At 37.3% G+C, this 22,909-nt stretch overlaps 1 protein-coding gene across 10 annotated transcripts in view; it reads right to left on the bottom strand.

Annotated features, from left to right (window-relative positions):
- Window positions 1–22,909, bottom strand: part of UBR2 (ubiquitin protein ligase E3 component n-recognin 2) — a 129,001-nt gene that overhangs the window by 32,722 nt on the left and 73,370 nt on the right. For 9 of the 10 annotated variants that reach the window (XM_054557504.2, XM_054557505.2, XM_024248496.3 and 6 more), the window contains 15 exons: window positions 22,459–22,642; window positions 19,410–19,471; window positions 17,989–18,099; window positions 17,197–17,262; window positions 15,343–15,465; window positions 15,143–15,206; window positions 14,087–14,211; window positions 11,319–11,371; window positions 9,087–9,189; window positions 7,389–7,437; window positions 6,814–6,968; window positions 3,747–3,849; window positions 1,322–1,431; window positions 1,132–1,212; window positions 628–806 (listed from right to left, as the gene is read on the bottom strand). In XM_054557504.2, the coding sequence (XP_054413479.2) occupies window positions 628–806; window positions 1,132–1,212; window positions 1,322–1,431; window positions 3,747–3,849; window positions 6,814–6,968; window positions 7,389–7,437; window positions 9,087–9,189; window positions 11,319–11,371; window positions 14,087–14,211; window positions 15,143–15,206; window positions 15,343–15,465; window positions 17,197–17,262; window positions 17,989–18,099; window positions 19,410–19,471; window positions 22,459–22,642 (1,568 nt within the window). Of the gene's footprint in view, window positions 1–627; window positions 807–1,131; window positions 1,213–1,321; window positions 1,432–3,746; window positions 3,850–6,813; window positions 6,969–7,388; window positions 7,438–9,086; window positions 9,190–11,318; window positions 11,372–14,086; window positions 14,212–15,142; window positions 15,207–15,342; window positions 15,466–17,196; window positions 17,263–17,988; window positions 18,100–19,409; window positions 19,472–22,458; window positions 22,643–22,909 lie in introns of those variants that run through there. The other variant, XR_010140212.1, reaches the window with a different exon arrangement.

Here is a 22,909-nt window from a genome sequence, read left to right as displayed (position 1 = left end):
TCTCGGCTCACTGAAACCTCCGCCTCGCAGGTTCAAGCAATTCTCCTGCCTCAGCCCCCTGAGTAGCTGGGATTATAGGCACGCACCACCACGCCCGGCTAATTTTTTTTTTTTTTGTATTTTTAGTAGAGATGGGGTTTCACCATGTTGGTCAGGCTGGTCTTGAACTCCTGACCTTGTGATCCGCCTGCCTTGGCCTCCCAAAGTGCTGAGATTACAGGCGTGAGCCACCACGCATGGCCAGGAATGTATATATTTAACACATGGTTTTGATAACTTGGATTGTCAAGTCTTTGGTATGTATCAAAACCATCTCCTTTAATCCTCACAGTAATCTAATCTTCAACACAGATGTCATACGCTCTAGGTAACTGAGTGTAGTGTACTTATTCATTCATGAATGTCCAAGGTCTTCTGCAGAAAATACCCTACCAGGTGTACACAGGACTTACCATATCTATATTCAGAGATTTCTAAGATTAAATCTTCTAAACGGAGGTCACAAAATTTACCTATGAATTCTACTAAATTACTTTAGGATTAAAAGTATACTTACAAGGAAAAAAAGCAACACTGCCCCTAGTTGGGAACAACTGGTCAAGAGATTAATTTTTTTTTTTTTTTTACCTATTATCAAGAACAGCAGAGGTTGAGGCATCCAGTTCTAATGTCTGCTGAAAGAGTTCTTTGTTTTCATCAATAAAATGCCGCTGCATTTCAGACATCTGAGCCATGATCTTTTCTCTGCGCAGTCTGGCAATCTCTGCTTTTCTCTTCCTCTCAGCTTTGTCTTTGTCCCTTGAACTCTGAAATTATACTCCATTCAATTAGACAATTAGATGCTAAAATGCACATATTTTTCCAAAGCAGAAATATTTTTATTGTAAATACCAATTAAAAAATTATTCTATAATCTCACTTATTTAAACAAGAGAAAAGACTCTTAAACTGACCTGTTTTAAAGAAAAAAAGCAGACAAAAAATTGCTACAACAAATAGAGACAAATAGTGGCATATTTCTTGGAATTTAAATGTTGTGAGTAACTGGCAACTTAATGTAGATAAATTTATTTTGTTCATACTGAACTTGCTATAATTTTTTAGTATTATGACACTTTTTATTGTTTGTACCTCTTCCATTATGGTTCCTTCTGTCTCTGCCACGGGACTGGTAGGTGAACTCTCCCTCATCTTTTTAACAGCATTAAAAGTCTACAAAAAAAAAAAAAGCATCAGTATCCTGTATGAAATATCATCACAATGTACACATAACAAATATTCAATATTTCTCACAAAAAGCAGAGGAATGTAGAAATTTTACCTTCAATATCCACCGAATCATGTCTTTGTGGACTTCTAGGTAGGGAGCATTTTGTAGTGTTTCCAGCATAGCTAGTATGCTAGGAGAGTTTTTTGGCGCTTCACCAGGTTCTACGGCAGAAAAATAAAAGGCACAATAACAATAGCTAACACTTCATAGTAGCTATTCCTATGCACAGGAACATAAATGCAGTTGCTTATAACACCTATTGCCCATAATTTGATTATGGCTCTACCAAAATAGAGATTTTCAATACTTCTTGAGAATGTGACATATTTGTCTTTTACAAACAAGTTGCCAACAACTAGAATTCTTTAAGGATTCAAAAGTGACTTTTTATAGCAAATGATTATTTTGACATCTCTTTAGCAAAATTACATACAAATTCAGCTAAAAATAAGTGGTGTCTCTGAGATTTTACAGGTCTAAAAATAAGTTAGCATTAAGAGGTGCATATATGTACAAATATGTTTATTTGCTCTGACCATTGACTCTAATAAAAACTAGATTCAGAATAAAATGAATTTCTTCCCCTAGGAATTCACTGTTTGTTTATTCGAATATAAGAGTCAAGTCCATATTTTCTGTTAGTCTGCAGCCAGAAATGTTCAATTATTGATTTTCTTGATTTTGGTGCTGCCATTCTGGAAAAACGTCCCTTTTTCCTAAGAGGGGAAGAGATTGACCTGTGTGATCTTTAATATTCTATCACATCTAAAACTCTGTGGCATGCATTAGCGATGTGACTCTAGATAAGGGAGAGGTTTCTTTGGAAATAAATCGTGTGTCTTAATTATGTAGAATGTCTAAAGACAAGTTAAGAGTAATGCTGAGGGAAAATGATGATTGTTTAATAAGAAAGAAAGAGAAAGTAAGAGAGAACCTTTTTTTTTTTTTTTTTTTTTTTTGAGACTGAGTCTCACACTCTGTCGCCCAGGCTGGAGTGCAGTGGTGTGATCTCGGTCCACTGCAACCTCCACCTCCTGGGTTCAAGCGATTCTCCTGCCTCAGCCTCCCGAGTAGCTGGGATTACAGGTGCCCACCAGCATGCCCGGTTAATTTTTGTATTTTGGTAGAGACAGGGTTTTGTCATGTTGGCCAGGTTGGTCTCGAACTCTTGATATCATGTGATTCACCCACCTCGGTCTCCCAAAGTGCTGGGATTACAGGAGTGAGCCACCGTGCCTGGCCAAGAACCTAATATTTTATAGTGATGAGTGAATGAAATTAGGGAGTATTCTGTGTGGTTATTCTAAAATAAACACACCAGAAATAAAGAAAGCAAAAACAACAGTATTAATCCAAAGAAACAATATGGCAGAGAAAAAGAATAGGTAAAAACTGGCATCCAAGAATAAAGTCTTCGGTGGGAAAACGTGGTTTCTCCTCTTTCTCTCATTTACTTGGATGAGGGCAAAAAGGAAAACTAGAGATCTAGCAGCAAACAAAATTATTTCCTCCTTGTCCCCTGGTAGTATAATTCTCACAGTTATCGTTTAGGAAGAAATGGCACTGAACACAGTTACAGAAATAATCCTTTTCAGTCAAAGCATTTATAAACTCCTATCATAGCACCATCAATTCATTTAAAAACACCTCAGCAAATGGCTGACTACAGGTCTGTGGCAGGGAAAGTACAAGATGAGCTTGGGCATCTTTTGGGCTGGAAAGCGAGGTGGTACTCAAATACAAATGGGGCTGGGTGAAAAGGACACAGAAGCTGACTAAATAAACTCCCACTGACCAAAATGGGCATAATTTGAGCATCAAAAGGAATACTCATTATAAGTGACTATAAAACACTGAATAAATAAAAATCCATGAATAATATTTAAAAAAACTCTAAACAAAAAACATTCAAAGTTGCCACAATTGCAGGTAACTATCAGACCAATGGCTGATTCTAAAAATTAGTAAACGAAAAGCTTTTCTTTGAGACATGAAATATTATGTCTACAACAAATGGTTCAAGAAAGTATATAAATATAAAAGCAAATATAGCAAACTACTAATCTAGGGAGTAGGTATATGAACGTTTACTGGACAATTCTTTCGACTTGTCTATATGTTTGAAATTTTTAAAATAAAAAGCTAGAAAAACTCCCTGGCCTTCTTTTAAAAAGTCACATTTCTTTATATGAAATGACAATCTAATCCCCTATAATTTTTATTTATTTTCAATACTGTAGAATCTTACGTCAACCACAGCTGACTGTAACTTTGAACTTAGCCCTAGATATTTTTATAAAAATATATCAGGGTTTAATACAGTACCTTTACTACACAGATGAGTACATATAGCCTCAAATGTTTGGATTAAATATTACCCTTTTAGAATCCATATGATCAAATAAAAGAGGTTATTAAGTGATTTCTTAAAATCATTTATATCTTGAGTTAGTTTAGTAAAAAGATATATACATACTTGATATCTTCTGAGTGAAGGTAAATGTTACTACATGCTCTTCCGTGACATTCTCTAAATGTTGTTTTTCTTCCTGTAGTGCCATTCCAATTAAATGTAACACCTTGAATAAATGTTTTGTAACTTTTAGTAAAAATTTAAAAAATCAAGCACATTTTAATAAGAAATAGGAAAAAAGAATTATTGAAAAAGATAAATCAAACTATTAAATACTAAATGCAATTAAAAACAATTTGAAGTACTAATTTTTTTTTCTTTTTTTTTGAGATGGAGTTTTGCCCTGTCACCCAGGCTCATTGCAACCTCTGCCTCCCAGGTTCAAGTGATTCTCCTGCCTCAGCCTCTCCAGTAGCTGGGACTACAAGCGTGCCCCACCACGCTCAGCTAATTTTTGTACTTTTAGTAGAGAAGGGGTTTCACCATGTTGGCCAGGCTGGTCTTGAACTCCTGACCTCAAGTGATCCGCCCATCTTGGCCTCCCAGAGTGCTGGGATTAAAGGCGTGAGCCACCATGCCCGGCCTTGAAGTACTAATTTTTATTAAATGAAAAGACTGAGGTTTATTTTCTAACAAACAATTATTGGCAAGAAAAACAAAATTTTCTACTTCAATGAGGAAGAAATTTCAATTGCAAATTCTCAGGGTAAGCTAAAATTACCACCAGCTGTGACCAGCAAGTCACATAATATGTAAGTTTTATTCTATACCTATACTACAGACTTAAAAAAAACCTTCCAAGAATCAGTGGTCAAGTAATTATAAAGCTAAACGTATCCCCCATGTAATTATCCAGTCTATGACACTACCTAATTTCTCTAAGGACTAAATCTTCATCATCTGAGAAAGACAAACTTTTATCTCTAATGCCTTATCATTTATAAACTTTATAGTTCTTCAATGTATCTCACAAAATATTCCTGACCAGACTTCTAAGAGACTATATCAACCTACTTGTTTTTTTTACTGCTCTTATCCCATGCCCAAGTTTTTTTGTTTTTTGAGACGGAGTCTCCCTCTGTTGCCCAGGCTAGAGTGCAGTGGCACAATATTGGCTCACTGCAACCTCCGCCTCCCAGTTTCCAGTGATTCTCCTGAGCCTTCCTGAGTAGCTGGGATTATAGGCATGTGCCATGACGATTGGCTAATTTTTGTATTTTTAATAGAGACGGGGTTTCACCATGTTGTACAGGCTGGTCTTGAACTCCCGATCCTAAGTGATCCACCCGCCTTGGCCTCCCAAAGTGTTAGGATTACAGGGGTGAGCCACTGTGCCGGGCCCACACACCAGATTTTGAAGGAGATATGTGTGTGATGTCTCTGTATCTTTCCCTTCACATGGGATGACTGTGGTTGTCAGAGACTTGGAAGAACTAGGTGACATAAAGCAAATGTACATGTAAGGTAAATATTGTTCACACCTCTTTTCTCCATTATTTCCCACAAATCTTTTGTTCATGTAATGCTGACAGTACACGATAGCTAGTACAGCTGTACTAGTAACGAGCTAGTATACCACAGCTCCATGCTTTTACACTTTAAATATGCTTATAGATAAATAGAAGGGCATTATAAGAATACACGCATCTTAGCCAGTGAGACAAAAAGAAAGAATGACAGCTACTCAGCCTCCCGAGGAGGGCTACAAAATTCAAATCTGAATCCTGGTTTTACTGCTTTCAAGCTATTAATATATACCCTAAGGGAATGCCTCTCAGCCCATGTCATCATCTTTAACATTGGAAAAAAAAAAAGCTTCCCTCTAGAGTTCTGAGGATTACAAATACTGTATGCAGAGTGCTTAGCATGGCTGGGCACGGTGGCTCACGCCTGTAATCCTAGCACTTTGGGAGGCCGAGGTGAGTGGATCACCTGACGTTGGGAGTTCGAGACTAGCCTGGCCAACATGGTGAAACCCTGTCTCTACTAAAAATACAAAAAATTAGCTGGGCTTGGTGACAGATGCCTGTATTCTCAACTACTTGGGAGGCTGAGGCAGGAGAATTGCTTGAACCCGGGAGGCAGAAGTTGCAGTGAGCCGAGATCACGCCATTGTACTCCAGCCTGGGTGAGAAGAGCAAAACTGTCTCAAAAAAAAAAAAAAAAAAAGGGCTTAGCATGGAATAAGGCATAAAGTAGGCATTCTATTTAATGAATAATTGTTATATCACTAAGTAGATTAATATGGGAAGTTAATGGAACCTCACTGAAACTTGGCTTCCTCATCTAACAATGAGAAAAAACTTTTATCTATTCATGGGGTGTTGTGTGAATTCAATGAGATAATGTACAAACGGCTTACATTAAAACTATAAAGTAAAATACAAACAAGGGGCTGGGCATGGTGGCTCACGCATGTAATCCCAATACTTGGGGAGGCCGAAGGGGGAGGATTGCTTGAGTCTAGGAGTTCGAGACCAGCCTGGGGAACATGGCAAAACTGTCTCTACCAAAAATACAAAAATTAGCCAGATGTTGTGATGCATGCCTGTAATCCCAGCTACTTGGGATACTGAGGAGGAGGGATCACTTGAACCCAGGAGGCAGAGGTTGCAGTGAGCCAAGATTGCACCACTGCACTCCAGCTTCCTGGGTGACAAAGCCAGATCTTGTCTCAAAAACACAAAAACAAAAATAACACAAACAAGGTTCCAGACTTGCCACTTAACTAGCTATAGGACCGTAAGTCTATGAGTGTCAGTTTCTTCAACTACAAAATAAGGATATGGATGATTCAAAAAAAATTTTTGTTTTGGAAAATAATTAGATTAGAAACATATATAAAAGATAACACATTATATCCATATCAGAATACTACATATATAAAGAGCAGGACCAATCAAGGAGAGAACGACTGCCCAGTGGGAATGAGGTAGTAACAACCATGTGGTATAAAAAATTCTGTCTGGCACTTGTTTTCACTGTCAGACACAAAAGCAGTAACAATATATTCAAGTTAGGAAAACACAATACATTTCGGCCTAGTTTTCCTGTGTATAGATACAGACAGGAATATTTTGCTTGTACTATAAAATACTAAAATATAAATAATAAATGTCTTCAAACCTACCCTTTGTAGCATGGACTCTGACCAGGCATATCCATTATGTTCCACAGCCCATTGCAGAATTGTTCCCATGATGCACAACATGACATCTGACTGTAAAATGTTAACCAGGCTTGCAAACAGAGGGCAGAATGGAGGCAACACCGGAGGTGGGAGTGCTGAAAATACAGTTGTTATTATTGGTTTCTTTTACAGAACATGCTTTAGAAACTATCTCTTTGTTACTTTTGATAGTTTTAACTCAAAGAATATTCATTAACACACACCTTAAAGCTATTATTTTACCTTCTCAAGGTCAAATGCATAAAAAGAGCCACATAAGTAGCAGCAGTACAAAAGAAAGTCTATCTTTTCCCCTAGAAAGGTCTTAAGAGCTGAGATAAAATCAACCCAGAGGACTTAGTACAAACTATTTCTATGTTAACATATTTATTATTCCTCTGAATAGGAGGTTGTTCACTAGGAAAGCTTACATTTAAATATTCATTCCACCAAGGACAATCATCATAGTTAATAGAAAACAATGTTTAACAAGTAAAAAAAGATAGGCAAAACATTTTTAGAAAGATTAAAAATACCTGTATCTTCTCTATTTTGTCTTTTCAATTTCCGTTGCGCTTCTTCTGCCTAACAAAAAATAAAGTTATTTGGACAGGGAATTAGTAATGCCCGCCACCACATCCAGCTAATTTTTAAATTTTTAGTAGAGACGGGGTTTCACTATGTTGGCCAGGCTGGTCTTGAACTCCTGACCTTGTGATCTGCCCACCTTGGCCTCCCAAAGTGCTGGGATTACAGGTGTGAGCCACCATGTCTGGCCAAGGATGAACATCTAAAATCAGAAAGTAACACAACAGAGGCCAGGGCGTGGCAGCTCACACCTGTAATCCCAGCACTTTGGGAGGCCAAGATGGGTGGATTACCTGAGGTCAGGAGTTCCAGAGCAGCCTGGCCAACACGGAGAATCCCCATCTCTACTAAAAATACAAAAATTGGCCGGGTGTGGTGGCACACACCTGTAACCCTAGCTACTCAGGAGGCTGGGGCAGGATAATTGCTTGAACCTGGGAGGCAGGGGCTGTAGTGAGCCGAGGTCTGCAATCCAGCCTGGGCAACAGAGTGAGACCCTATCTCAAAAAAAATAAAAAAATAAAAAAATAAAAAAGATAACTATCCTTAATGTTCTAGTCCTCCCCCAAACTGATACATCAAGGTTAATTTTTTTTTTAACTAAAAGAATCTCCAAATGAGTTCTCTATTACTTTAGATTAGAAGGGAAACATGTACTTAAATAAGTACAAACTTATTTAAGTTTGAACTCTATGACTTCATCAAAAACTAAATAAAAGCTTTATGTTTAAGTTTTGTTTAATGCTGTTTATTGAAAAACCATTTTAAGAGAAGACTGCTAAAAGGCAGAATTTTTTTTTTTTTTTTTTTTGATAGGGTCTCACTCCCATCGCCCAAGCTGGAATGCAGTGGTGCCATCATAGCTCACTGCAGGCTTGACCTCCTGGGCTCAAGTGATCCTCCTATCTCAGCCTCCTGAGTAGCTGGGACGAGAGGTGCATGACACTATGCCTGGCTAATTTTTGTATTTTTAGTAGACGTGGGATTTCAACATGTTGGCCAGGCTGATCTCGAACTCCTGAGCTCAAGCGATCTGCCCGCCTCAGCCACCCAAAGTGCTGAGATTACATGCCCCGCCAAAAAGGCAAAATTTAATTACCTAGGAATGATTAGAAAAGCTCCATGAATCTCTACAAAAAAGTGTTAAATAATGCCAGTTCTGAAATGTGCATAAGATGAATTAACTGATTATAATACAGGTTGAAAATTTGTTTTAAAAAACTATACCCATATATGTATAGGTATGTATTATATAGATCTTATATACATATGTACAAAACGCTAGGGGGAAGCTCCAAAATGTTAGGTGGGGGTATTTTAAGTAATTTCCACTTTCTTCTTCACATTTTATATTTTCCAAATTCCCTACAATAAAAATGTATCATTTTTCAATCTGCAAAAGCAGTAAAAAAGTTGTTCAGGAAAAAAAAAATTCAAGCCAGATACAGTGGTGCATGCTTGTAATCTCATCTACTCAAGAGGCTGAGGTGGGAGGATTGCTTGAGCCCAGGAGTTGGAGGTTGCAACGCTCTATAATGGCATTGTGAATAGCCACTAAACTCTAGCCTGGGCAACATGGTGAAACCTCACCTCTTAAGAAAAATAATGCAATCCTTCCCTGCTACATTTTTAATTTTCCCAATTACCTTGGACTGTTCTGCCCTTGAAAAGTGATAGAAATACAAGTTGAACTCTTTGGCACATTCTGGTTTCAGTTCATACATGCCTCGTCCTGTTAATCCAGGTTTCCTATGAAAGAAAGGACCTTAGAATATTATTACCAAAGCCATACACTAATTTATGAGATAGTCTTGGATATTAGAACAAGAAAGCAGAGCTCTCATATACTGCTGGTGGGTGTTAAGCTACAACTATTTTCAGTGGGTTGATTTGGCAATCTAAATCCAAGTTCTACATGCATCTGTTTTATTTAGCACGCCCACTTGGAATTTATCCTAACTAGACAAGTGAATGTGATGGACACTGCAGTGGCAACAATTAAAAAGTCTAATAACGGGAAATAACAAATTACAACATCTCCAAACAACTGAACACCATTAACAGTGATGATAATTTCTCTGTTTTCACATGTAAAGACTTCTGTGTTGTTTTATTAAGTGGAAAAAAGCAGGTACACTATTGGGGTTTAGAGAACTTTCCTAAGCAAGTTATAAAACCCAGAAGCCAATTGAGACAGAGTTTTAAAAACAGTTAAAAAACAAGGGACAGACTGGAAGAAAGTACTGTGATGTATTAAATAAGAATTGATATTTCTAATATATAATACTTTTGGAACAATAAGATAGGCACAAACAACCATAAAGAAAAATGCATTAAAGTATGAAAAAACAAACAGCCAATAAACACATGAAAAGATGCTCAACTTCACTGTTATTAGAGTAACGCAAATTAAAATAATGTACTAAAAGACTGCTCATATTAAAGTGTTGACAAAGTTGCAGGGCACTCTTTATACACTGCTAGTCAGAGTGTAAATCCACGACTTTTTTGGGAAGGCAATTAGGAGGTATGTATCAAAATGTAATACAAGCTTTCATTTTGATCTAGCTAATCCTCAAAGAAACACTTTCACAGTCAAAGATATACTTGTTAATGCTGTATGTACAAGGATGTTCAATATTTGTTTATAAGAGAAAATCTGGAAGCTATGTATTATAGGGAAGAGGTTAGATACATTGCAGTGCATGACCACAAGGAAGTGAAAAAGGGCCTGGCACCATAGCTCATGCCAGTAATCTCAGCACTTTGAGAAGCCGAGGTGGGCTGGATCATCTGAAGTTAGGAGTTTGAGACCAGCCTGGTCAACACGGCGAAACCCCATGTCTACTAAAAATACAAAAATTAGCCAGCTGTGGTGGTGGGCGCCTGTAATCCCAGCTACTTGGGAGGCTGAGGCAGGAGAATTGCTTGGACCTAGGAGGCGGAGGTTGCAGTGAGCCAAGACCGTGCCACTGCACTTGAGTCTCGCTTTGTCACCCAGGCTGAAGTGAAAAAGGATGAAGTATGCCTATATGTACCGACAAAGTATATTACGGAAAAACTAAAAAAAACCAATAAAACCAACAAACCGCCCCCCAAAGACACAAATACATGGAAACATTCCATTATTTAATTTTTAAAAAGGTTATAGAATAGTAAATATGAAATGAACCCATTTTTTGTTATAAATATGTGTTCCAAGTATAGAAAAAAAATTTAGGAAGATATACATCTAAACATAACAGAAATCATCTGAGTGGTTGGATTACAGGTAATATTTTTCCTCTGTATTTTTCCATATTTTTTCTAAAAGCAAGTATTGTCTTTATAACCAACAAAAAATAAAGACACTATCTTCAAAAATTTATAGTGGGTTAAAAAAAATGAATACATTGTCGTTGGGGTAGGAAGCAAAGAAAAAACAGGCTTAAGAAACTGCTTCAATATCTTTAAGGGTATAAACCAGTTTATTGACTGGGGAAGACTATGGACACTGGAGAAGGTGGCATTGAGAGGCTATCCCACAATTTAGGCGGCACATTCAAATGGAAACAAAGAAAGCAGTTTTAAGAAATTACAATGCATTTACTTAGATCACTGCTGAGGTTAATTTTTACTATTTGAAACCATTGGCTATGAACACCTATTCTGAATGTGACGAAAACCCTCACAATGTCACTTTACGTTGCTGAGTACAGGGTGAGATCAGAAAAGTGAAATGTCAGTGAGAAATCTAATTCAGAGCTATAATTTGAAAATGTCTGTCAATCTCTGAAAGCTGCAACTTCATTCTCAGTTGCATCAAAGAAAACACTCTAAGAAAAATGAATGTACTGGAAAAGTAAAAAAGAATGTGAAATAATAGGAAGTAAACTCACTTGAAATGGGCAACTGCTTCGATTACACTCTCCATGCCGGTCTCCTTGTTCTCCTAAAGGTACAGGACACAAGTGTGTTTCATGTTAATAATAACTACTAGCACTCTGAGCATTGTGTTTTATCTCATTGACCCTCATAACAACCTAAGGTAGATACACCTTATCTCCATTTTTACAGATGAGGATTCCATAGCAAATACAATGATTAATACAAAACTAGACACACTTACTTGGTAAGCTGATGTTTATTCAAATTGATATATTATTTTTAAATACATAAAATAGATAAAACTTTATGATTTTTAAAAAGTCACTACCATATAGAATCAAGGTAAGAGCTTTCTAAAGGAATTAAATGAAAACACAAAGTATATAAAACATTTTAAAAAGTTGATGTAAAATACTTCTGGTATTTTATAAAATAGTTGCACTAATTTCTTGTCTATTTTCAGTACAACAGCACTTCCCAAATCATATCTCATTCACGAAAAGATATTAATAGGAATTCTGTGAATAAATAATTCTTTAAAAATGTTTGGGAAATACAGTTACAATCACTTTATTTTTTATTTTTTTGAGACGGAGTCTCACATTGTTACCCAGGCTGGAGTGTGATGGCGTGATCTTGGCTCACTGCAACCTCCACCTTCAGGTCCAAGCAATTCTCCCGCCTCAGCCTACCAAGTAGCTGGGATTACAGGAGCCCGCCACCACACCTGACTAATTTTTTTTTTTTTTTTCTGTAGAGATGGGGTTTCACTCTGTTGGCCAGGCTGGTCTTGAACTCCTGACTTTGTGATCCACCCACCTTGGTCTCCCAAAGTGTTGGGATTACAGGCGTGAGCCACTGTGCCTGGCTGACAATCTTAAACCACTTAAAAAAATGCTTTTTGAAATTTTATTGTTCCTTAAAGCTTAGGCTAAATTATAACTGCTTCCTAATTGAACAACTTGAGATTCACTTCCTGCATTAAAGCAGTACAAGTAATTTTTATCTTGACTAGATATTTATCTTGACTAGATATTTAGTGACATTAAGGAATTATTCATCATTCGGCCAGGTGTGGTGGCTCATGCCTGTAATCCCAGCACTTTGGGAGGCTGAGGTGGGCAGATCACTTGAGGCCAGGAGTTCGAGACCAGCCTGGACAACATAGAGAACCCCCATCTCTACTAAAAATACAAAAATTAGCCAGCCGGGCATGGTGGCGTGCGCCTGTAATCCCAGCTACTTGGGAGGCTGAGGCATGAGAATCGCTTGAACTCGGGAGGCAGAGGTTATAGTAAGCCAAGATCATGCCATTGTACTCCAGCCTGGGCGACCGAGCCAGACTCTCTCTCTCTCTCTATGTGTATATATATATATATATATAAAAATATATAATATATATAATATATATAATATATAATATATAATATATATATAATATATAATATATATAATATAGATATAAAAATATCTATATAAAAATATAAAAATATATAAATATATATATAAAATATATATAAATATATATATAAATATATAAATATATATATAAATATATAAATATATATATAAATTATTGTTTTTAAAAGTGTGATAACATAAAGATAGGGTTTTTTTTTTTAAGAGTCCTTGTTTTCTAGATCAGAGTTTTTCAACCTCAGCACTATTGACATTCAGATCAGATATGTTGTAGGGGATTGTCCTGGGTATTGTAGGTTGTTTAGCAGTATCCCTGGCCTCTACCCACTAGATACCAGTAGCATCCCACACCCTGCCCTGAGTAGTGACAGTCACAGATGTCCCCTGGGGGGCAAAATTGTCCTCAGTTGAGAATCACTGTTTTAGATACATATAGTCCTATTTATAGATGAAATGGTAAATATAGTATTCTCTAGGAAATAATACAGTGGGGCACAGAGGTTAGTGGTTGGGGTATAGATGAAACCAGACTGGCCTCTGTTGAAGCTGGTGATGGGCTTGTTATATTACATTTTTTAATCTCTATAGATGTTTGAAATATTTATAATACAAAGTTTAAAAGTATTACTATGCAACAAAGATAAGATAGGTTGAAATCTCAGAAAAATAAATGTTAATTAAGGTTGAAGGTTTTGATCTATGTTTCAAATTAGGGCAAACATTTTGAAAAGCCCCAATGAAAACAAAGTCCCTTCTCAATTATAAGGGTTGAGTTTCTGAAAAGCCCCATGGCTGAAATATAGGTTGCTGGGGAACCTATCACCCCTGGAAGGAAAAACAGTTGCAATTTAACCTATGAATGTCCTTTTCACTATTATTTTACATTCACTAAAATGAAACAAAGGCTCGTCATTAAGAAGACTCTGGAGGCCAAGAAGGAAAAAGCTTAGGAAAACATTATTTATTCTACTCAGCATAGGTGAGTAGGCACTTCTGACTCCCTTCCTCAATATACTAGGTTACAAAGCATTATCCACACCCATAGCAACTTTGTACTAAAGACCCTATAATGACACTTTCTGTGGGGTACAAACCTTAGTTCTGAGGTTTGGGCTTACTTTTTGTTTAGTGTCCTTATCTTCTTCAAGGCTTTATTGTAAAAGATTCTATTACTATTCTGTTTTCTACTCCTATTCTCTTTTTCTAATTATTTATAATAAGAGTGACCGGAATTACACACATCCCATGACAATAGATTTTACAATTGTGAGAAAGGTATACAGAAGTAAATCTATAGATACTAGACTGATAGGCAGGGAAAAGTTTCTACAGTTTTCTTTTTAGAAATGTAGGTACTTACATCTTCAGGTAAAGACTTTACCAATTCACTATGAGCCATAGGCTTGATACTCAACTGATGGATAATCTCTCGCTTGATTTCATCTGTAGCATTTACCTGTCCAACTCCAGGACTAAATCTCTCTCCTGTCAAAAATGGAAAAGTATATACACATACATTTAACATAATCACAATACTTTTGTGATATATACTTATAATTCATGCAGCATGTTATATTTCTCTAAGTCTGTCTGAGCAATGGGAAAGTAATGACTGTTCTGGCAATAAGCCAGGGAGAGCAGCAGCTCCTGACCATGCTTCTGCATCTCAGACCCAACACGTGAGGGCAGGCTTTAGGCAGTGGAGAGAGCTCTTGTTGCTGTTTTGAAAGAATGGGATCAGAAATGTGGGAAGGGATTAAATGTGGTCAAGGAAACTGCATTTACCCCATTTTCCTTGTGGCAGCAAGGAGGGAGGGCCTTCCTTTCCCCTACTATCTAGTGGCAAATAAAATACCAGCTTCGGAGACCTTCTTCATTGGTATCATTTCCTGACAGTAGCCAGTATTCTCTGCTCTATGGACTACAGAGGGTCTAAAACAGTAGTAAAGGACTGAAAATATAGGTAATAAGGAAAGAAATCCACATCTATTAGCCATAGGTCTCCTTTAGCTTGGAATTATTGTATCTGAAGTCAAGAAGATACTTTTGTACCACAAACCCATGGAGAGAAACATAGTTAAGATATAAATAAAGAGTAAATAGATCTTAAATATCCTATTCCTCGCTTGCTAAATTCTCCTGTCCCCCGCTCCCCCCACCACCACCTCGCAAAATACAGTCTTCCAGTTTATTCTGCTTCAGTAGTTGTATTTTCTCCTTCTTCCAAAGCACCACAGTGCTATTACTCTCAATATTACAGTAACCAGAGGGGAGAAAAAGAGAAATATTCCAATTCTCTTCCCCTAAGACTGAGCATCCTCTCAAAACAAAGGAAACACAGGCCAGAAATTCCAAACTATTTGCTACTATAAATGTCAATGTAATTTATTAAATGCCTCAAACAATTTAAACTTACCAACAAGCATTATAATGAGGTATAGCATTTCTTCTATTAGAGTATTGTTCTGCTGAACAACATCCTATAACAAGTGAGGGAAGATAAAGTTCAGAGATAAGAATATGCATATTGCATAATCTCAGAGGATTAACATATCCAAAAAGAAGGAAAGATGCTTCTTTAGCAATGTGTTGTGGTTTCATAAAACACGTTCTTACCTTATGGGTAATCTCAGAACTAAATCTTTTTCCATAGTCTGGAGTACTGAAAATCTGATAAAGTTCAAAGCGGCTGAGCATGATCATCAGGAAATGATTTGGATCCATCATGGAGACACCTGTCTTTTTTTTTTTTTTTTTTTAATGTTTGAGATAAAGGAAAAGAGGAAGGTCAAAGGGGCCACTATTGAAACAATTAGTGAGAGATAGTTTGGCTTGCACAAGAGAAAGCAGTTTACCAATCCTAAAAGGTTCACCAATCCCAATAAAAGATGAAAACCCATTTAACCTCGATCCCTACTTGTGGTAGCAGGCAAGTGTGGAAAGGAATCTAAATTGGTAAAACAAAATACAAACAAGCCCCAAACCTAAGCCCACCCAGCACAGTAACACAGACTATGAGTTCCCTTTCCTTCTAATGCTTTGAAATAATTGTATTCCTATGAATTCAGTGCCAAAATTTTATTTTGGGGCTCTCTGATCACTGTTTGGACTTGGAAATGTGGTATATTAATTAACCTTCTAGTATTTTAAAAATACAGATCATATTAAACTATTATCAAGATCTCCTAACCTATTTTTTTCTGGTAAGCATTATACTGACTGAAGTGACAGCTTTTAAATATTAGTTTCAATTCTCTTTTAATTCCATTTGTATAAACTATAAATAAACCTAGATTTTGTTCTGAACTAATTTTTTTTGAAATATACATTTCTTGACTTTATTTTTATTTATTTATTTTTTGAGACGGAGTCTCATTCTGTTGCCCAGCTTGGAGTCCAGTGGAGTGATCTCAGCTCATTGCAACCTCCGCCTCCCAAGTTTAAGTGATTCTCCTGCCTTGGCCTCCCAAGTAGCTGGGACTACAGGCGCATGACACCATGCCAGGCTAATTTCTGTAATTTTAGTAGAGACAGGGTTTCGCCATGTTGGCCAGGCTGGACTCAAACTCCTGACCTCAGGTGATCCACACGCCTCAGCCTCCCAAAAGGCTGGGATTACAGGTGTGAGCCTCTGTGCCTAGCCAGCTTTATTTTTCTATAATGACTAAATCCATTCAGCAGTAACAGAGAACAACTACTATGTGACAAGCACTATGCAAGGCAAAAGGGACAAAAAAAGAAACAAGATATAACTGCCATGGTTTAGTGGGTGGGGGTAGGGTGCTGAAGAGTAAACAGTAATCACAGTCCAGGGTTGTGAGTGCTATGGCAGGGTTAAATACCACGCTAGGGTCCTCACAAAAGGGACACGTAGCCAAGTTTTAGTATGTCAGGGAAGGCTTCCCGGAGGAAGTAATGCTAAAGTAAACACAGAGACAAGCAGGAAAATAAGTTAGCTACGTAAATGGAAAAAGAAGGGGTGGGTAACTTAGGGAGCAAAAGAAATAAATATGCAGAGTTTAAGATGTATGAGAATATGGCAAATTCAGGGAACTTCAATGTAGTTAAGTATCGCAGTCCTTGAAAATTAAGGGGTTTAAACTAAGAGGTTTAACATTAGTACATTAGTTAAAGAACCAGAGGACAATGAAGAAAGGATGGCTTCCAGGTATATGACTTTAGCAACTAGGTAGACTGTGGAAAAATTCACCAAGGTAGGGAAGTGAAGACAGGAAGAAGGTATGGAGGAAACATGAGGAGTTATTCTGAACACGTTTAATCTGAAGTGTGTCTAGGAAATATAGATGGCAATGATCTAAAGGCTGTTAGCCATATGAGTTTGGAGCTTAGGAGACAGGGCTAGGCTGGAGTTGTAGATTTGGGAGTGATCGCAAGTGACTGAATTCTATGGAAATAACAAGAAGCAAAGATTCCCCACAACCTTTAAGTTCAATGCTTTTAATTCATTACCTGAAGCATTACTACATCCTTGTCAAACATCTCACGTCTGCATTTCACATTATGGTAGTAATAAATCTAAAAAAAAATTAGTAATTATATTGAGTAAATAGTTTTTATTGGTTCAGGCTCTCTCTCCTAATCCTTCCCCAAAAGCACAAGTTGGTACAAGAATGTGTGCATGTGTGATGTGGTTTCTCTAACAATTAACATTATCTTAGTATAGATTAATTAATTACAGATTTTCACATTACAGTGGTCATGATATGGTTCACATTTTGCAGCTAACTTGCTGGGTTTCTGAATAAAGTAAAAGGTTGTGGTCTCAGGAAGGTTAGGAGCTACCAAACACAGGAGAAAAAAAAATCTGTTTACGGCTATACCACCCCAAATGCGCCAGATCTTGTCTGATCTTAGGAAAAAAAAAAAAAAATTCATTCCAAGCCTATGTGAGGTCTATAAAAAGTAAAACCTCAATTTTACAGCTATATTAAAAGGCCTTTTATCTTTTAATTCAATTTAACTTAAATAGATAAAATCTGGATTTTTATTTTTTAATATCCAACTTTGTTCCAAAAAATTATTTCAAGTAAAAATCATGACCACTGTTGTTCATTTCTACTTTTTCCATTATTTCTTGACAAACTATGAATAAAAGTTTGAAGAAACTGTTTGTTTTATCATTAATCCTTTCAAACAATTTTAATATAGATACTCAGCTTTCACTAAGTCCACTGAAAATTACAACCTTCACAGAAACCAAGAATGGAATGAAAACTCTTCATAGAATTAGAAAACACTTACCTGGTTTACTAGAGAGAACCCATTTCTTCTCCACATTCCGGCATGTACTTGGGCACATAGAACAAGACATCTAAGAGGGTGTTCTATCAACATGGGTGGGCTAAGTTCACTCTATATATACAAAAAATAAAAAAACAGAAAACAAAAAAAAAACACACACATAAAATCAGTTCTAAAAAGAAGTTTGGTTGATAGGGATAAATGCTTTTATAAAACACAATATAAATTATTATTATTATTTTTTGAGACAGAGTCTCACTCTGTCACCCAGGCTGTAGTGCAACGGTGCAATCTCGGCCTCCCGGGTTCAAGCGATTCTCCTGCCTCACCCTCCCGAGTAGCTGGGATTACAGGCATGAGCCAACACGCCTGGCCAATTTTTATATTTTTAGTAGAGATGGGGACTCACCATGTTGGCTAGGTTGGTCTTGAACTCCTGACCTCAGGTGATCCACCAGCCTCAGCTTCCCAAAGTGCTGCGATTACAGGTGTGGGCCACTGTGCCCGGCCTTATTTATTTTAATTATTTTAAGATATGTTTGTGTGATGGTTAGTTTTATATATCAACTTAGCAAGGCTATGATATCCCATTTATGGTCAACAGCAATCTAATGTTGCTATGAAGGTATTTTTTACACCTTTAAAATGATTAACATTTAAATCATAGACTGGCTGGGCATGGTGGCTCACACCTGTAATCCCAGCACTTTGGGAGGCTGAGGCAGGTGGATCACCTGAGATCAGGAGTTCGAGACCAGCCTGGGCAACATGGTGAAACCCTGTCACTACTAAAAATACAAAAATTAGCCGAGAGTGGTGGCAGGCACCTGTATTCCAGCTTCTTGGGCGGCTGAGGCAGGAGAATTCCTTGAACCACAGAGGTAAAGGTTGCAGCGAGCTGAGATTGCGCCACTGCATTCCAGCCTGGGTGACAGAGTGAGACTCTGTCTAAAAAAAAAAAAAAAAAAAAAAATCACAGACTCTGAGTAAAGCAGATTACCCTCCAAACATGGGTGGGCTTCATCAGTTCAGTTGAAGGCCTTGAGAAAAGACTGATGTCCCCCATGGAAGAAGGAATTCTGCCTTTATGACAGCCACTGTACTCAAGACTGCAACATCAACTCTTCCCTGGGTCTCTCCAGTCTGCTAGGCTCCCCTGCATATTTCAGACTTGCCAGATTTCAGCCCCCACAATTTCATGAGCCAGTTGCTTACAACAAATCTCTGTCTCTCTCTCTATATATGTATCTATACACACACACACACACACACACACACACACACACACATACACACACATATACATATCTTACTGGTTCTGTTCCTCTGGAGAACCCAAACTAAAAATGTGTTTCAAAGTGATTTCAAATACAAAGAACATAATAAATAGGTATTCACTTTTAAATGTATGCACCACTTACTAGAGGTAGGAGCTCTGGAAATTTATATGCCACTTCACTTTTGCTTAATAATACATGTAAACCTGCATGAAAGAACAAACAAAAAACAGTATTTCTATCAGTAAAAATCATTTAGGAAAAATACCTTAAATATTCACTCAACTTTATATCTAACTTCTTTTCTCTTTGGGAACCTATCAAATTACCAATTAAGATAGAAAATGAACTATATTCATAAGAGGCTTTTTATTATTATTATTATTTTTTTTGAGACGGAGTCTTGCTCTGTCACCTGGCTGGAGTGCAATGGCGCGATCTTGGATCACTGCAAGCTCTGCCTCCCGGGTTCACGCCATTCTCCTGCCTCAGCCTCCCGAGTAGCTGGGACCACAGGTGCCCGCCACCACGCCTGGCTAATAAAAGAGGCTTTTTAATGCTTCTCATGAATCTGTTATCAAAGGCACACTTAGAACTAGTCTTAGTTGTACGTACTAATACACACTGATGACATTTTAAAAGCTATCAAAACAATTTATATACACGTTATACCAACTTTAAGAGTTGTATTTCACTGGGCCATGGAATTTGTTCCCATTTAAAGTATAGCAGTGAGAGATCCTTCTGGCCACTGAACGGAGAAACTGGCCCTGGAATTCACGGTCCTTACTGATACTGACCTTCGAATTAAGTTCCCCAGAACTTTCAGTTTAGGATCAAAGCCTCCTTAGTTTCTAACCTCAAGGGATCTTGGCTGACTGCAACCTCCACCTCCCAGGTTCAAGCGATTCTCCTGCCTCAGCCTCCTGAGCAGAGCAGCTGGGACTACAGGTGCACTCCACCACACCCAGCTAATTTTTTTTATTTTTAGTAGAGACGGGGTTTTGCCATGTTGGCCAAGCTGGTCTCGAACTCCTGACCTCAGGTGATCTGCCGGCCTCGGCCTCCCAAAGTGCTGGGATTACAGTCATGAGCCACCACGCCCAGCCTTCAGTTCATTCTGAATGTGTTCTGTTTATGCTATTGTTTAAACAGAGGACACCCTTTAAAGTCTTATCAATATATAATGGCCACTTACTCAAGCCTGGTTTGAGGCTTTCTTCATCTAGGAAAACTTGAACTACTAATGCCATTCTAATAGCTTATTCTCAATATTTACTGCTCAAACTCCATTAGCACTTGCTTCAAACTGTCCATGAACTGTTTTGTGTTGGTTTACTAGATTTCCAATTAGATTATAAGCAGTTAGGCTAAGGTTTATGAAATACAATGAAATGAATACTCAAAAATATTCACACAACAGCTTTGAGGGAGGTAAAAACCTAGGCAGAAATTAGTACATTTTTAGAGTATTGACTTTTTTCACTGTAGATAACTAACAGCATCAGCTTCCTCCCATAAAATTAGACTTTTTTTTTTTTTTTTTTTTTTTTTTGAGACAGAGTCTCACTCAGATTTTTAAAGGCAGAAGAGATCAGTGGCTCAGTTGGAGACAGGACTCATTACTCAATTTCTTGCCTTTTTTTTTGTTTTTTTTTAAGGGCATGTGCAGGGCATGCCACGCTGCACCTGCATGCTACTTCCACATGCATGCCTCACTTTCTTGCCTTCTATTCAATACTTTTCCACAACACCATGCCATCAGTTGCCTGTGTTGAGGATCGACAGTTCAGTTGCTCAAAACACTTATAAAAACAAAACTGGGCCTGAACAAGTTATAGAAATAAGAGAGATTTCTTCTTATGATCATGATTTCATTCTAGGTAATGGTCTATTGTACCATTTTAATATTCATATGTCTAGGAATAACAACTTTATAAGCCTCAGAGTAAGTAATTATCTTAAATTACCATGACTTCAATAATATACCCATGGCAAGGGTCTATCAGTGGGATAGGTCTCAGAACAATGAAAAAAAATGCCTTCAGAATGAAAGAGGAATCATTACTACTGACCCCATATACATTAAAAGGATAATGAAGGAATATTAACAACTCTAGGCCCACAAATCTGATAACTTAGATGAAATGGATCAATTCCTTGAAAGACACAAACTACCAAAACTCACACAAGGAGAAACAGATAATCTAAACAGGCCCGTATCTATTAAAGAAATTGAGTCAATTATTAATAACCTTCCAAAAACTAAAACATCAGATGAGATGACTTCACTGGTGAATTCTGTCAAACATTTAAGGAAGAAATGAAACAAATTCTCTACAATCTCCTCCAGAAAAAAACAAAACAAAACAAAAAACACACGCTCACATCACATTAAGCTACTGAGCCACAAACTTCACATAAATTACATATTTTACAATGAGTAAACTACCTTCAAAATTTCTTTCTGTTCTGAGTTAAAATGAACTAAAGAAAACAACAGTGTGTGAGCAAGAAAAGAATACCTAGAATCAAGAAATATGAAAGCTGTACTGAAATGAGTCTGCAGAGATGGATAAGTGCATATTCAAAGTCTTTGGCCACGTAAGATGGCAGCTTCAGACATTCTGCCAATTAATTACAAGTGGCTTATAAATCAACTACTTGAAATTAAAAGAATTATCACCCCATTATGGCCTTGTTCTTGACCTGTTGCGTAAAAAGCTATCAATAAATATATGAAACAGCTCAGAGGGAGAGAAAAAAGGAGAATAGAAAATCTAGGGTGGCTTCAAGTGATTAGCAATTGCTTAAGTGACAGATTGAATGGTAACATAGACTTTGAAGCTGGATTCGGTGAAATGATAAAATCTGTGGTATCTGTAAAGTCTAAAGGAGCACTATGGCATAACGGCTATAAACATGGCCTCTGGTGCCAAACTTCCTCATAATGCCAACTGATTCTTTCTTGTTGTGTGACTTACTAAGCAAGTCACTCTCTATGCCTCTGTCTTCCCATCTGTGAAGCAAGCTTAATAATAATACCTACTTCACAGGACGATGTGATGACTGGATAAGTTGATGTAGAAATCGCAGAATAACGTCTGGCACAAAGTAAGTATTCACAGATATTAAACACAAACAACAATTTAAAAGATAATTTTAGGGTTTTATTTTAGGGGAAATGCTTTACCTGCAAGTAAGCGAGAAACTGGGAGGTGAATGCTAACTTTTTCTTGGGAAACACAGTATCTGATAGTTTCCACTGAATGTCCACAAATGCTTAGTGTGATTGGCTGTTCACCATCAGTATAACCACCATGACACTGCATCAGTACAGCGAGACATTTCTTGTAAGCTTCAATTAACACTTTTTCCTAAAAAAGAGGGTTTTTCTGTAAGTTACTCAAAAGGTTGAGTTTCTACAACATTGAATAAGCTCCTTAAATTCAATGAGTAAGTACCTCAAATAACAATTTGGGCAAAACCAAACTCAATCCTCCCTCCCAAATTTGGTCCCTCTTCCAGGGTCCCTCATCTCAGTTAATGACACATTTACCCATATAGTGCAGAAATCTAGAAGTTATTCCAATACCCTCCTTTCCCCCATTCCCCATTGTCCAATCTATTACCAAGCTGGCAAC

Source organism: Pongo abelii, chromosome 5 (genome assembly GCF_028885655.2).
Source record: "Pongo abelii isolate AG06213 chromosome 5, NHGRI_mPonAbe1-v2.0_pri, whole genome shotgun sequence".
NCBI classification, from domain to species: domain Eukaryota; kingdom Metazoa; phylum Chordata; class Mammalia; order Primates; family Hominidae; genus Pongo; species Pongo abelii.
This window is presented reverse-complemented; position numbering and strand designations above follow the sequence as displayed.